General features: G+C 49.0%; 1 protein-coding gene across 1 annotated transcript in view; it reads left to right on the top strand.

Annotated features, from left to right (window-relative positions):
* Rftn1 (raftlin, lipid raft linker 1) overlaps positions 1-15,960 on the top strand; it is a 197,230-nt gene that overhangs the window by 15,014 nt on the left and 166,256 nt on the right. Inside the window, exon 2 of the mRNA XM_051153046.1 lies at positions 12,573-12,725. Within this exon, the coding sequence (XP_051009003.1) occupies positions 12,581-12,725 (145 nt within the window). The 5' untranslated portion in view covers positions 12,573-12,580. The remainder of the gene's footprint in view (positions 1-12,572; positions 12,726-15,960) is intronic.

Genomic DNA, 15,960 nt, shown 5'->3' with positions numbered 1-15,960 from the left:
CCAGGGCTGGACTTAAAGGTGTGCACCTCCACATCTGGCTGAACACCTTTTACTTTTAAAAAGTGGAAGATACTGGTCAATCAGGGTTGTGACTTTATCGAGTGACTGGAATATGGTAGCTGCAAGTCACCTGTGGCTGTCAGATGTGCATCTAAGTGAGTCAAAGTCCAGAAAAACTAGACTGCAGTTCTTCGAGAGAGCCAGGCAGCCAAGGTTCAAGTGTCTAGAGCCAGGTGTGGCCACTGGAGCTGTGTCTGCCACTCGGCGAGCCCTGTGGGACAGTCACTTTGTGTGGTGCAGGTTTCCTTTACCCTTCAGTTGAGAATGGGCTCCAGGGGTAGCAACAGGGGTAGCAACAGCCTGGGCTCTTGCCTTTTCACTGATGGAGATGCATCTTGGCAGACATTTCTTTAATGTTTACCCTTTAGAGGGTTTTTTTTGGGGGGAGGGGAGGAGGCTATGCATGATAACTTTCCTCCCATTCACATGCCTTCTTTGACATAGATTTGAGTTTCTCTTTTCTCCTGGGCCCCCGAAGGGGCTTTTCATTATTATCGTTGCATATTTTATCAAGACGTATTTTCAGGAAGGATCAGTGCGGCAGGCGGCTCAGAGTCCCTGCTTGAGTCCTGTTAATTCCTTGCTCTCCAAATAAGAATCTGGTCCAGCTTTTAAATATGCATTTGTGTGAATTGCTCCCTACCTGGGCTGAATTCAGAGAGGGAATCTGCTCTCAGTGGGCCAGAACCGAAGAGCTAGGAAATCAGGCCACATTCTCTAGGGACGCCACCTGCCAGGGCAGATGCAGAACAGAGGCAGCAGCAGCATCTGAGAGACTTAAAGGCTTGTTTGGGGGTTTCCTTGGGTCTGAACAGCTAGCCTCAGGACAACAGAGGTGACAGAGAGCAAGGGACTCTGGTTGTCCCCATTATTTAGTGACTCTTGCCTCTTATGTGGGGATTCGACACATAGAGAAAGCCAGTCCCAGGTGTTCACCCCGATTCAAAGAAACTGCCTGTCACTGTGCGGTACATCTGCTTCATAAGCCTAGATCAGGGGTTTCCACACTTTCCAGTCAGGAACCAACAACTTTCTCTGGCTTCTCCACACACGTTGTGTTGCCCTGGATCTCCTCAGAGTCAGCGTCAGGGCTATCAGCTTCTGTTGTGTTGGTGTGTGTGCATGTGTATATAAACCCTGCTTCCCGCTTTACCCTGTGGTGAGGAATCCTTCACGCTTTGTGGAGGAGCTCTCATGGTGTGTGGGTTTCGGGGCGCTGCAGCAGCTGTTACCCATGAAGTTGGGTACGGATTGGTCATAGAATGGCTAATGGAATGTGTCAGCTCCACATATTTTCACATTTCAGAAACATAAAGTACAGGTCCATTCATTTAAATCCTTTCTCAATTTAGAAAAGCGCACACCTTTTATCCCAGCACTCTGGAGGCAGAGGCAGGTGGATCTCTGAGTTTGAGGCCAGCCTTCTTTACAGAGTGAGTTTCAGGACAGCCAGGACAACCAACCAGCTAGCCAGACAACAACAACCCCTGCCCCCAAACAAAACAGAACAAAAAAGACCGGAAAAAAAAAAAAAAAAAAAAAAAAAAAAAAGGCTTGTGTGTGCATATCTTCTGACACTTTATGTGTCCCCTTTCAGTGTGATATAAAAACCCACCTCAGGCTACAAGAATCTTTATAATGGATAACAAACAATACTAATACAATACTGAATGGTTAACACTTGCCTGCTTACCTAATGATGTTGGGGGTGAGACTCAGGGCTTTGTGCTTGAGAGGCAAATGAGCCATGTCCCCAGAGTCCCTGGGTAATGGTTACATCCTCATTCTGCATGCCTGAGGTACCTTAACCTGTTTTCAGCATTGGCTCTCTTTTATGTAGCTGTCACTGTACAAGTGGATGCTGTATCTGTCCCTATTCACAGATTTAAAAAAAAAAAAAAAAAAAAAAAAAAAAAACAAAACCAAAACAAAACCCTGAGACTCCGGGGCTTCCTTGAAGTCACATCTAGGAAGTAGGGCCTTCAGGATTTGACACAGGCGTTCTGGTACCTGTGCCTGTGTAGCCACAGCCAGGGATAGACTGGTAAGAAAGTGAACCTGGTCAATAGAGATGTCTCAGTGAGTAGAGGCATCTGTTAAAAAGCCTGAAGGTCTGAGTTCAAACCCCAGGGCCCACATGGCAAAAGGAGAGAACCAATTCCTGCAATTATCCTTTGGCCTCCACATGCACACTGTGGCACATGCCACCCTCCAATGAATAAAATATATTATTATTACTATTACTACTACTATTAGTAGTAGTAGTATAGTATAGTAGAAAAGTGAACTTGAGAGCCACAGAGCCATATTTCAAAAGCGCCTTTTGGTCCTTTGGTACCTCTGTAGTTTTGTTTTTGTTTTTGTTTTTGTTTTTTTTTTGTTTTTTGTTTTGTTTTTTGAGACAGGGTTTTCCTGTGTAGCCTTGGCTATCCTAGACTTGGTTTGTAGACCAAGCTAGTCTCAAACTCACAGTGATCTGCCTGCCTCTGACTCCTGAGTGCTGGGATTAAAGGTGAATGCCACCATGCCCGGCATTCTGTAGTTTTTAAATTGTGGCTTAGCTGCTACCAACTAGTCTGCAAGGATTGGCCTTGGATAGATGAAGGCTTGCTGACTGACTGTCTTTGAGGAAGCCACTGCCATAGAGGAGTGGGTACCATCAAAGCTCCAGACTGGTGCACCAACTGGGTACTTTGCACATCCCGTAGCTGTGGTTAACTCACTTTTGGCTGCAATACACTCCCACCTCTTGGGACTGCCTGCTCCAGCCTTCTGCTTCAGACCAACGGCCCTAGCCACCCATAGGCCCCCTTTCCTGCCTTTAGAACAGACCCGGAACTTGACTTTTGCTTTGCCTCTTTTGAGTCAGCTGCTTTCCCAGTTCCTGACATCATAGTTAAGTGGTTTGTACCTCCCAGCTTCAGTCCCCTGGGGGTGGGGAACTTTCAGGCCAGACTATACTCAGAGTATGCTCTGATATCACATGCCATGCCCAACCTCCCACAGGCAGTGTCCCTCCCAAGCCCCAGCTCACTTACAATTATACCACCATACGTGGGCCACCACTCCATATCCTGGGGACCACTCTGCCATCTCCTTTGTGGTATTGCTTCCGAGCAATGCCTTCCCTGGCAATGCCACCTCCTTCCCTTTTGATCGCTGTATTCCCTGAGTTCTTTTTCTACTTGACATACTTTGAGGATTGGATTTCATCATTTTTTAAAAAATGTATCTGTTGTCTATTTCTGTGCCCTTGAAGGTACGGTCCATGAAAGGGAGTGTCTGACATTTCCTGGGGAGATACAAGCTCCAATGACAGATCAAAGTACCTTCCCACCCAAGGCTAGCTTTGTGAACTAATTATTCGATCCAGCTTACTTACAGTGCATGGGTAAGGGGTTACATATAAGGATGTGTGACCCTTAAAGTGTCTCACCACAGGGGAGTTTCACCCCAGCATGAATGACGACTCCTCTACAGCTACAGAGATGGAGTCTCTGTTTCAGTTAAGTGACACTCTGTATAGTCTGTTACCTCCCAGACCACATACAGCTGGGGCAGAAGTGCAGGAAGTGGGGCGGCTGGAATCTGAGGTGAGGACCTGAGGATCCTCCCCACCCCATGAGAGTCATCACCAGGCCCGATCTTGAGAGTCACTTGCCAGCAATCACAGCTGCTCTGTAGGTGGTGATGGCTGTTAACTCAGGGGACAACAGTCTACTAAATCCATCCTGGTTGTTTTATTTTGGCATGTCCGATACTTAGAAAGAACTTTGTCTACAGTGATGCTCAGTATATTTGTTGAAAGGATGGTGAAGAGGCAGTCCTGCCAGCCTCACAGTGAGGGCGGTGTTGCCTGGGTTTTGTCACAGCAGCAGTCTAGATCTTGCTGCGGGTGCTTTTCAGATGAGATAGATGCTGAAATCAGAGACTTCTGAGTTTAGCAGAGCGCCCTTCATCGAGAAGGTGGGCTTCACTCGTCAGGTGAATAATTTAAGAGAAAATACTAAGGACTCTAAGCAGGAAAGAATTCTGCCTTTGCACAGCCTTTGCCCTGAGAGCATAATATCAGTGTGCCTGGTGTCTCGGGCCTGTCATCCCAGCAACTCAGGAAGCTGAGGTAGCACAGGTACATGTTCAGGGCCAGTCTTGCCTCAACGTGAGTTCAGGGTCAACCTGGGTATTGTGGAATGCTGGCAATGCTGTCCTCTGAGCATAACAGTTAGTAAGGTCTTACTCTGAGCAGCTTGATTACCAACAAGACATTGATTGAAGACAAATAAGGAGAGTGTCATCATTAGACCTTCACTTGAGATTCCATCCACCTCCTCCTGGACCTCTCTCCCCACGCCTAACTGCATGCGGTCTCTGGATGTGGAAGGCTAACTGGTCGGGGACTCCATCATTAATGCTGGAGTGATTCTTCAGAATTGTGACTGATTGGGGGCTCACCTGCGCTCCCTGAAGGGAGGCCCAGTAAACTCATTGCTTCACCAAGCTGGACGTGGGTGGGATTATTGCTTGGGTCAGCTGGTAGTGCCTTGTCTGGGAGAAACAGAGAGGTTCCTGTTGCTCTAGGAAAACTCCACAAAGCACCAGAGAGCTCAGCAAGACCCTGTCTTCTAGAAGTACAAAGTAGAAAGGGCAGAGGACGTCGTCATAAATGGCTCATGTTGGGGATGAGGAACGCAGCGGTGACTGTTTGGAGTTCTGACCTCCTAGCTTATCACGGAATGTTTGGATTTGCTTCCACAAGCCAATGAGCCAACTCCTTAAAATGAATCAGTGTGCACCCCTTTACTCTCTCTCTCTCTCTCTCTCTCTATCTCTCTCTCTCTCTCTCTCTCCCTCTCTCTCTTTCTCTCTCTCTCTCACACACACACACACACACACACACACACACACATACACACACGCATGCACACACCCCTCCGCATCCTATGTCCTACTCATTTTCCCTCTGAGGATGCTGGTTATATTTGATGGTCCCAGTGGAAGGGAAGGAAGGAAGGGTTGTTCCAAGTGGCACTTCAGTGGACAAAGGGTCTGGAGTGGGAGGGCTCTCGGTGTGTATACCAGCAAGCCAGGACTTAACCTTACTTAACTTGAGGTCATGGAACACAATGAGAGATGAGGCTGTAGAGCGCTATGCTCGCCCTCTGAGCTGCTTCCCTGGTACCGGAGCTCCAGTCAACAATGGCTGCTAATGGAAGTCAGAGGGGTGGGAAGGCTGAGCCCTGGAAGGTGTTGGCTGTTTGTGGAATGGCAAGTGGGCTTGGCTAGTGAGTCAGGGAGTTGAGGCATCTTCCGGTTCTGGCCCCTAGGCCAGATATGATTGAGCATGGTGTAGGCAAGACAGGTGTCCCCTGAGGGGTTGAGCTTGGCTGCCCCCAGGGCAGTGGAGCCACCACGACACTGAGGAAGAGTGGGAGTCGCATGGGGGAGTTTTCACCAAGCAGGTTCCTTGATGGCAAGGAGTACAGTTGTTGAGAGGGAGATGGTGGCATGCACCTATATTTTTGATAGCATGCGACAATGCCATATATATACATACACATATACATATATACACACCTATGCATTGTGTGTGTGTGTGTGTGTGTGTGTGTACGCAAATTCCCAATGACTCTAGCTACTAGGCTAGACACATTAAGTTGTCTGAGTTTCTAGCAGTTAATGAATATTAGGAATGCTTGTAGCCTGAGATGCCATCCAAAACCATATGGAAACACTAAGGACAGCTCCCCAACCTGCACTGAGAAAGGTAGACTCCTTGCTGTCTGTTGCTGTGGGTATCACATGTAGGGTGAAAGTAAAGGCAGGCACCATGGGACAGAGAGATGCTCAGGGCCTAGGGGCTGGACCCCAAACATTATCCTTCTGCCAAAAAGTAAATGTAGGAAGCAAATAAGGTGAAAGGTCTGCCCTTGTTGAACCCAGGTAGGGCCTCCGGGGTGCTGTGTGTGTATAATTAGACTACTTGGTGGAGAGTGAAACAGGAGGAGGGCCCAGAATAGCAGTTCCTGGATAGGGGTGAGGGTGTGTCTGGGAGGATGGCAGAAGAGCCCAGGAAGGGTGTCAGAAACAGAAAGAGGCCAGGGTGATTAGAAGGGGAGAGCAAGAGCTGTGCTCCCAGCTGCTTCTCAGGCCTGTGTGCAAGGCTCAGGAGAGACTCGGGTCTCTGGCTCTTGCTGTTATGGGGTCTGAGTGGGTTGCAAAGTGAGGAGGACTTAATTTGCTCCTACAGTGTCTGTTTCCAACCTGGATGCGTGCTAAGTCAACAGCTGCACCCAGGAGCCCATTGGATACTGCAGACATAGCAGAAGGTGCACTGTGAGGCTGGGTGTGGAACCTGGGCTCCTTCTTGCTCATTCACTCTGAGCACAGATGCCATGCTTGGCCCTGTAGCATGTCCCCATGTGGGGAACTGAGAGGCCCCTCCTCTCATCGACTGTCCTCAGCTCAATATCACATAGAGAGATGGTCCCTTTCCCCCACAATCATTTCTACCTGCTTCCAGGCCCTGGGCACCAACATTTAACAGCTTTCTCTCGATTCTAAAGGACAACCAAAGCCGAGAGGTTTGTTGCAGCCAGGGCTTCACAAACTTTACTGTACCTCTGGCCTTTAGGATCTGGAATCTGAGTCACAGGCTTTGGGTGAGTCTTGCAATGCTACATTTCTGCAGAGCTCCCTGCGGATGCTAGCATGCTGAGTAGAGGACTATGGTTTGGGTAGAGTTCTTCCCAAAGGAGCTGCTCCTGCTGGGGCTGCCAGTGGCAGAGACTTAGCTTTTGCTCTGTAACCCATTGCTCCCAACCTTGGCAGCCCTGGTGCTTCACTGGGTGGCCTGTAGTCATACAGGAGCAGGCTTTCAATTAACCCCCCTGGATCTGCCATCTAGGAATGTGTAGCAAATTGTTTGAACACTCAGGCTCAAAAGGACAAACACTCGCGATCTCACTGGGCTCTTTGAATAGGGTCTCCAGAAGAGACTGATTCAAAGTCTGCCTTGAGGTAGCAGGCAAAGACATGGTTGGGGGCGGGGGAGGCAGGGAGCTAGAGTGTCGCTGGTGCAGAGCACTTTCTGGATTGCAGAGGGTCCTGCTTCCAGTACCCCAAGAGAAATGACAAACTGGACGTGCAGAGTGATTGTGCAGTGAAGGAGACAGTAGTGGTTGCTGATGCTCTGTGTGGGACGGGGCCTCTCACTTCCCTGTCTTGGGGACATGCTACAGGGCGGAGGGTCTGTCCTTCCAGCATGACAGCTGTGCACAGAGTGGAGAGCAGGATGGAACCCAGCCTCCCAATGCACTTGCTCTTACTTCTGCAGTGCCCAGTGGGCTGCACGGTACAGCTGCATGCCAGGTGAGAAGGGAACCCATCAGGAACATCATGGAGGACTCTCTTTGGGCCAGCTGTGATTTCCTTATTGTTTTCAATGCATGCTCAATACAGAATGCCTGAAACCTCCCCCATGAATGTGTGCCCTAGAGGAATGTTCTCGTAACACGTGATCTAGGTAGAGAGAGAATGTGGATCTTACACACACAAGAACCATGGGAGTACCTCAAGTCCTGGTGTCCCATAATCATTCTGCCATGATTGTTTGTGCCTTTGGTTTTGGATCACTAGTGCCCACAGTAGGTAAACCTTCATCCTCTTTTGGTCTCTTAGACTGTCTTTGCCAGGCACCAACAATCAACACCAGTGGAATAGGTGACGGAGGTTTCAAGTTTTCATTGATAGCTCTTGGTAGAGAGAGATGTCACCCTGCAAGGGTTTCCTAATTAGGATCCTCTGTTCTTCCTTTGAGTGACTGAAGGATGCCATGATGGCGCTCAAGTCTCTGCAGCAGAGGCCTGTAATCACCCCACCTCTGCCAGGGTGTCACGAGCAATTAGCATTTGTTAAAGTTAGCTTTACAAGTTGTCTTGGGTCGGTGGCAACTTGGCAAGTGAGAATCGCCACCACCACTGTTAACAGACCCAGTTTGTATTTGAAAATGTAACTGCATTGATTGCCCCATTGTTTAAATCTGGGCATGCTCAGGGAAAGCAAACTGTGAGTGGCAGCTTGCAGAAGCTGCAGCTGGGAGACTTTGAAGAAGGCTGTTGTGTTTTTTCGTTTTTGTTTTTGTTTTTTCTTTGTTTTGGAATGGCACCAGCCTCTCCCAGGCATCTTAAGAAGCACATCTAAAACCAACCAGGCACGCTTATAAAGTAATATTTCCAACATTGGAAAAACAACAACAACCGAGAGTCATTCAGCCCCATGCTGGTCTCACTGCCTGGCTCCTGCTTTTCATAGGTGACCTCTGAAAAAAAAGAGAACGGGCCTGGCCTCTCTAGTTCTGTGTGTGCTAACTGACTGACCCGAAGCTGGCATGAAAGGTGTGTTGGGTTGGTGGAAGGTTGGGCAGAATTGGAACCTGAATTCTTTCCCTCAAGAGCTCCTGGGCAAAGCTGGTCCCTTGGCTACCACCATAACCCTGACACAGCCACGGTCATAGAAGAACTGGCTCTGTAGAATGTCGTCCTTGGAGGTCCCTGGCGAAGCCCAGCATCCCTGGCAGTGAGGGGCAGGGAGGCGCTTTTCTCTCTAGAAAACCTGTAGTACCTGGAGGGAACCAGATCACTTTGGGTTGTTTTCCGCCTTCCACCACAGAAGTGGGGAGAGCCCCCTTCTCGCCTTTGCTTAGAAGGCCTCATGGAAAGCCTTCTTGGTCCCCTCTGCTAGGGAGATCTGTGCAGGTAGTCACAGGGATACCTTTAGAGACATGGAAAAGAAGGCAGACCCCTGAATGACTGTCCTAAGTGGATACAGTGGTTCAGCCATACACAGAGCAATGAGTCTGGTCCGGAGGTGACTACAGGCATCTGGAAGGGCAAGGCTTGGGGACTCCTTGAACCATAAAGCACTGAAAAGTCCTCAGAAGTGAGCAAATTTTTTTTTTTGTTGTTGTTGTTGTTTTTCTGTGTAGCTTTGTAGTCCAGACTGAGCTTGTAGCAATCCTCCTGCCTTAGCCTCCCCAGAGCTGAGATTTTACCTGGCTACCCTGTGTCCTTCTTGGAAACAAGCTATAACAGGTGAGTCAGCCAGGACATAGCACTGCTACTCCTGAGCCACCTGTTGTGACAGTGCTCCCCTGTGGTGAGGCTGGCTGCTGGTCTCCCAGGGGCTGCTCTCTTCACAATAACTATAGTGTTGTGAGAACTGGCATCCCTGTTTTCATGAGAGAGGCTTTGGCCAGCAACACGTCATCACCCACAGCCCGTTCCAGGGGTGTCAGTCCTAGATAGATGAAAACTCTCTTCCCAGTAGGTCTCTCATTCATGTTTAAAATCAACCGGCCCTGGAAACATGGCAGCTTTCAAGTGTGGCCTGTGATTTCCGACTTCAGGCTGTGGCTCTTGGGTTAACACCAGCCACCGTGCCTGCTGTAAACACTGCCTTTGGTTTCAATCTTGATTATGTGTCTCTGGCATTGCTTGGGCTCCTGGTGGATGGTGCTTGGATACTAACAGCCGGTGTTGTGAGATGAAATCGATTCTCCTGGTCTCCTAAGGTGTGGGTCTGGGAATCACTGCTCGTGCCACGGTCAAGTAGTCACAGAACTGGGACTCTGGGAGGCAGCAGACACCCCACTGTCAATTTCAGGAGTGTCATTGGACTCTGGAGTCAGGCTTCCTGGAGATCTTGCCCTGTGGGAGATGGGTTTCAGGTGACCCTCCCTGCCCAGTGCCACAAAGGTGTGTGGTCACAAGGGGTATGTGGCTGTGGAGTCTTTTTGCTCGCATTTACACCACTCCCCAGACTTCTCCCTGTGCCCCTGCTGTTCTTGAAGGTCTCTGTCAGTTGAAGATTCTGTCATGAACAACTTTGGGTGCCTGGAAAATTCACAAAAATCCTAAGGTGGCTCGGACACGACGGACCTTCCACTCCTTCCTCAAAAGCGAGATTTTTTTTTTTTTTCTTACCTGCTTGAACATAACAGGAACAAGAGTGAGAACGAAGAAGAGTAGGAACAAAGCCTGTCTCATTCTGACAGAGGTGGGAGTTGGTGTGAATGCAGGAAGGAAATAGAAAGAGCAAGAGTTGTGGTCCCCGAGGGACAAGCAAGGGCCCTGGATATAGACACAGTTGCTCCTTTGAGGCAAGTGCGTGCCCTCCATGAAGTGAAGTGCCTAAGTTGAGACTCCGAGGATCCTGTTTGCTGCTTCATGGGAGAGATGAATGATTTAGCCAGAGAGAGAGAGAGATGGGAGTAGCATTTCCTCCCAGCTCAGCTTAGTGAGCATGGTGACCGCGTGAGCTCTCCTCAGTGGGGTCAGAGCTGTCCGCAAGGTAAGAATTGGAGCTGGTTGGCCAGTGCAGTGTACGAGTGCTCTGCAGGTAGCTTGTCCAGTCTCTGGACCCCTTCACACTCTGAGTATGCTGTGAGGAACGGACAGATTGACTCTTAATCTGTGCCTCTCTCTCTCTCACCACTGACTCTGTTTGTGTTTAGATTTTTCTGTCCTATTTAAGAAACTCCATCCTTCTCTGCAGGACCCTGCAGGTCAGTCATGACCAGTCAGGGCATCGTCCACTTGGCTTGTCTTTTCCCCTAGTGATGTAGCAGTGACTTGCCCAATTGTGAAGGTTGCTCTCGAGGGGTTAAGTAGGAGCCTAGGCCTAGCCTCTCTTCTCCTCTCAGAGCCACTGCTGGGGTGGGACTGCATCTCTCAGAGGACAAGGCACCATCTTGTACATCTCACAAAGGCACTGAGTGAGTGGTGGCTCCGGCTTTCCGATCTCTTAGGCCCAGGACAATAGACTCCACAGCCTGCCCTTCCTCTTCTACCTCATCCCTTTAGTCTTGTGGGCTCTCCATCACCTCTGCATGCTCATATCTGTGTTGCAGTGCTCACTTCCACTCCTCCAAGCTTCCTGCCAGCCTTGAGCTGTGGTCCTAGAGTCCTTCCTTTCCCACCAGGCTCAGCTCTTGGAAGTGGGCAGGAATGAAGGACATTGCACACCTCAGGATTCTTTGCACTCCTGCTCTGGTACTCACTTCGCCGTAGTGCGCCGGTCCCAGCACTCAGGAGTCTACTGTCCGTTGCCTTCTGTTTCCCCACAGCATACGGCAGCGGCTTGCTTTACATGGTTCCTTCTACAGCTTCTGCACACGTCAGCTGTTGCATCTGCAGAAGTGACCGAGTAGTTTTCAAGTTATCAGTTCACACAGATTGCACATAAATCATGTGTGCTCTGGCTCTTGGACACTAATGTTCCCTGATTAAGGCAGAAGTCAGCCTTCCGGTTGCTATGCATTCCTTCTGACTTCTTTTTTAATTACTGCAGAGTGGAGGCAGGTTGTGGCTGTGCCACCTTCCATTCTCCTTCCCATATGTCCTTACTGTTTTTTTTGATGTTCAGTTTGTTTTTCTAAAACTTGCCAAATTGCTTTAGGAAGCTGGGAACCCTATGAATGGGTCAGTGGAGGAAATCCTTGTCTGTAGAGGAAGCAGTCCGTGTGTGTGTGTGTGTGTGTGTGTGTGTGTGTGTGTGTGTGTGTGTGTGTGTGTGTGTTATTCCTGGGCAGTTTTAAGGACACATATTCCCATGGCAGGTCAGTGTTCCAGAGAGGTGGAAGAGTTCATGCCCATAGTGCAGAGGGAACCTAGCTTCCCATAAAAAAAGTTACATTGTGAATGTCATTCTGTCCAATAAACCGGAAAACCCATATAAATAAACAAGGCCCAAGTCAACAGACTCCCCCCTCATTGTTTATTGTTTCCCATCTCTCCACTTCCTTGGCAAGCGGAGGCCGCTGCTCTTCCACCGTGTGGATGCTGCTTGATGTCTGGCTGGCCCTGTTATGCTCTGTCACTTTCATTTTAGTCTGAAATGACTGAAAGTGGGGAAGCCTGTGGTTATTTCCTGCCATTTGATCTGAGAGAGAAGAGAAGGGGGGACTATCAGACAAGGCCCATAAAAACACCAACATCCACTTTTTGAGATGTTTGGATAGCAATTCCTGTCTAAATAATTACTGCTGAGGGGAGAGGGGACGCCAGAGCTTAGCGACTATAACAACAACTTATTATTCTCCCTTAGCAACTGCGTGGAAGGTGACATGTGTCTTGTGTCTCTGCGGATGGGCTGACAACATAATGCACAGTATTGCTTTTTAGGTCCTCTTTTTTTAATCATCTATACAGATGATAGTGGAAGCTGGTACTCTGAGGTATTATTCCCTCAGATAGAGGAGAAAAGATGAAAAGCAGGGACACTTTGGGGGGGGTCACCCAGCTCGCCCAGGACGGCTGGTAATGGTGTCCTCATCAGAAGAGAAGGTGGGCCCTGTCCCCTGAGTTTGGCTGTATTACCTCACACGTGTGATTTCTTGGGCACCGAGGTCTTTGATGTATCTGCCCAGAAAACTGGGGGTCTTTTGTGCTATGGTGTCTCAAAATTAATGACAAAGCATCTCCATTGCCCCTTGTTTGTCTCCCTTTTGTGAACAGCTGTCGAAATGGGTTGTAGTCTGAACAAGTTGGAGAAACATGAGGAGAAGCGGCCCGGGAACATCTACTCAACTCTGAAGAGACCTCAGGTGGAAACCAAGGTAGATGTGACGTATGAATACCGCTCCCTCGAGTTCACCACGCTGACTGCTGGTGAGTACAAGGTCCAGGGAGGGGGTCTTGCTGGGACAGTGTGGGAGGGGCCTAGCCCACAGTCTGAGAGGGGACAGTTTAGAGAGCCAGGCTTCCATATCCCTCTTTACCAGAGAGCAGCTTATCAAAATAACAACACCTGAGTGAGGTGGCCCACAACACTCATCTTAGCCGGCAGGAGGCTAAGACCGCAGGATTTAGAGCTTCAGGCCAACCTGGACCACATGGCAAGACATGACCTCAAAGAAATAAACCAGCCAGGCAGGCAGGCAGGCAGGTAGGCAGTTAAAGCTATGAGTCAGCAAGCAAGCCACATGGATGGCCTGAACTTAGTCCATGGACCAGGTATTTTGTAGACTCCCTGTTAGCCAAACCTGTAGAAGAAAGTGTCCTCCCTCTATGTCTTCTTGTCCTTTCTCCCCCAAGTTCGTCTGATCGTCATTTTCCTCTTGTCAATCTGGGCTAAGCTTTAGGCAGGTGGCATCTGGGTTATTTTCCACAATCAGTGTTCCAGGTCTGAGGGGACAGGACATAGGCCTGGGATGGCAGGTAAAGGATGCTCAAGGTGTCCTGGCAGAGTATGTCCTGAGATACTTAGTGTCCTGAGCCCTTACTGTGTGCAGTCAGGCTGCTTCTGGGGAATGCAGGCGGTTATTCTGGTAGATAGGGGAGAGCCAGTGACATGGACAAAGAGCTTAGTGGGTTCCAGTCACAAAGAACAGCATATAAAATGGAAGAGACTCACTCTTCCTTGTAGGTCGTGGAAAATGAGAGGCACGCACCAACAGTTTCCCAGAACATGTCTGAAGATGCTGCTTCCTTGGGCGCCTGAGGAATACGTTAAGCTTCTGTGAAAATGAAGGCGAGAGGGAAGAGCCCTCGCACTGGTGTGGCTGATCCAAGGGCTGTTTGAGAGTCCAGGCCTCTTGGACACGGGGTTGGTCCCAGTCCATACAGTGGGCTGTCGCAGGGCGGAGTATCCCTGTCACAGGGTGGTGTATCCCTGTCACAGGGCGGTGTGATGATTGGCGAGGGAGTGAGGTGTATGGAGCTTTCAGCACAGACTCTGGTGCACAGCAGGGATGTTTGGAATCTTCCTCACCCTGCCCTATGCCCTTTCTCCTTCTCTTCCTTCCTCCTCACATCAGGGCACAGGAAGCAGCCGGCAATGCACACTTCACAGCTTGACGTGGTGACGTCTCAGCAGTCCTGGGGCATCCAGTACGGTGGATGCAGTGGTAGTAGGAACAGCTAGCTTACCTTTAACATGAATTAGAGATGCCTACTCAGGATCTGCGTTGTATTAATCTGTCTCTGTCTCTTTTTCTCTCTCTAAGACAAGGTAGTCCCAGCTGGTCTGGAGTTTGCTAGGTTATCGTATTTGTGGCAGCTCCTCTGCCTTAGCTTCCTGAGTGCTGGGATTGCAGGCATGTGTTGTCCATCGTGCCTTAATGTGATGCTGGAGAGGGGACCTAGGGCTATGTGCATGCTGGGTAAGCGCTCTACCAGCTGAGCTACATCTCTGGTTCATATTTTTATTATTATTATTATTATTATTATCATCATCATCATCATCATCATCATCATCATCATTATTATTTTGAACAAAGCAAGTGTGCCCATTTAAGGTAGCTTAGCCTCTCTTATGAAACAGAAAAGTAGACAGAAATAAAACTATCAGGGGTGAGAAAAGCAATTAGTTCCTGGACCCCAAGCGGCCAAAGGTTGTTAGAATGGGCCCTGCCTTCTGAATGAGGCCGAATGCCCCCACTCCACTCTGAGCCTCCTGCTTCCCTCAGTCTCTGGCCTTCGATGGCAGAGATTCTAAATTCAAGAGTCTCCCCAGGAAAAGCTCGGTAGTCCTTTCTGCCCCGCTGCCTGCACCTTCAAGCTTCCTTTCCTCCCGCCCCCCCTTCTGCTCTTATAAACCATTCCCATGATGCACTGCCTCATTCCCACAGCAGGCCCCATGACTTCATTAAAAAAATTTCCCTCCCTGTGGTTTTCCTGTCTGGGGCTCTGTAAGAGCTGGCCTTTGGGATTTTTCTGACATTGTGCTGACCAGGCTTATACTTGCACGCTTGCTGACAGCCTTCCATCCTTAAATGCTGTGTGTGAATTTTTGTTTGGTTGTGATAAGAACACAGGGGACATTTTTGTTCAAAACATGCATGCTGTGCAATGAATCATAGATGGGTCCTCTGTCATTTAGTTTCCAGTGTGGGCAGTGTTACCTCCAAACACCACCGCCAAAGCTGCCGAATCAGTGTGGAGTTTGCCCTCCCACAAGGCTGTGGTTCCCTTACAGCTGGGTGGAAACACTGGTCCTGGATGATGGGCCACAGTTTTTAATCACAGTCTGAAAATTAATTTATCACTATTATTGTTATTACTTGGCCCCAAGTTCCATGTTTACCGGCAAGTTAAAAACCCCAGTGCTATTGCCCAGGGATGCTGATGGGAGTGATAGGCAGATGTCGGGAATCAGAGCAGAATCTTTTAGAGTCAATCATTAGCTCAGAGCCATGGTCTGCAAACAAAGCTGCTGCCAGGGACCACAGCTAAGTCATACATTTCCTTTACTTGAGTGGAAATGGTGCCCATGGCACTGTTGGTGCAAGCTTATTAATGTAAAGTATGTTCAATAATTACAAATCTACCTATACATAAGCCATCATATACTTTACTTCCTTTAAGTGACTTATATTTTGGAGGGCATAAGATGAGCTAATACAATCATTCTTTTAAAAACATTGTCATTATATTTATTAGACTATATGTGTATGGCCGCATACATGCCATGGTGTGTGTCGGACAGCATAGGATAAGTCGTGACAGTCAGTTCTTTCTTCCCACCATACAGGACTCAGGGATTGAACTTGGGTCACTGGGCTTGGCATCAAACACCCTTATGTGCTGAGTCATTGGCCCTAATTAATATATTTCTTTATTTTCGTGATGAGGCTGCATGACACAGCCCTGGTTGCCCTGCAACTCATTATGTAGACTAGGCTGGTGTCCAGAGAGATACCCGCCCCTGCCTCTTGAGTGCTGGGGCTAAAGGCATATAAGACCATGCCCAGCCCACTGCAATTATTTTAAACTACTTACAGACTGGCCACACCCTTGCCGTGTGCCAGTTCTTCCTGGAAAGGGCCCTGGCCTTGGTAGTATTCAGACTGGGAGGCATGGAGCTGATGCTAGAGTGAGCAGGAAGGTGTGTGTGTGTGTGTGT

Source organism: Acomys russatus, chromosome 11 (assembly GCF_903995435.1).
Source record: "Acomys russatus chromosome 11, mAcoRus1.1, whole genome shotgun sequence".
NCBI classification, from domain to species: domain Eukaryota; kingdom Metazoa; phylum Chordata; class Mammalia; order Rodentia; family Muridae; genus Acomys; species Acomys russatus.
Note: the sequence above shows the minus strand (reverse complement) of the source record. Positions and strands in the feature narration are given on the sequence as shown.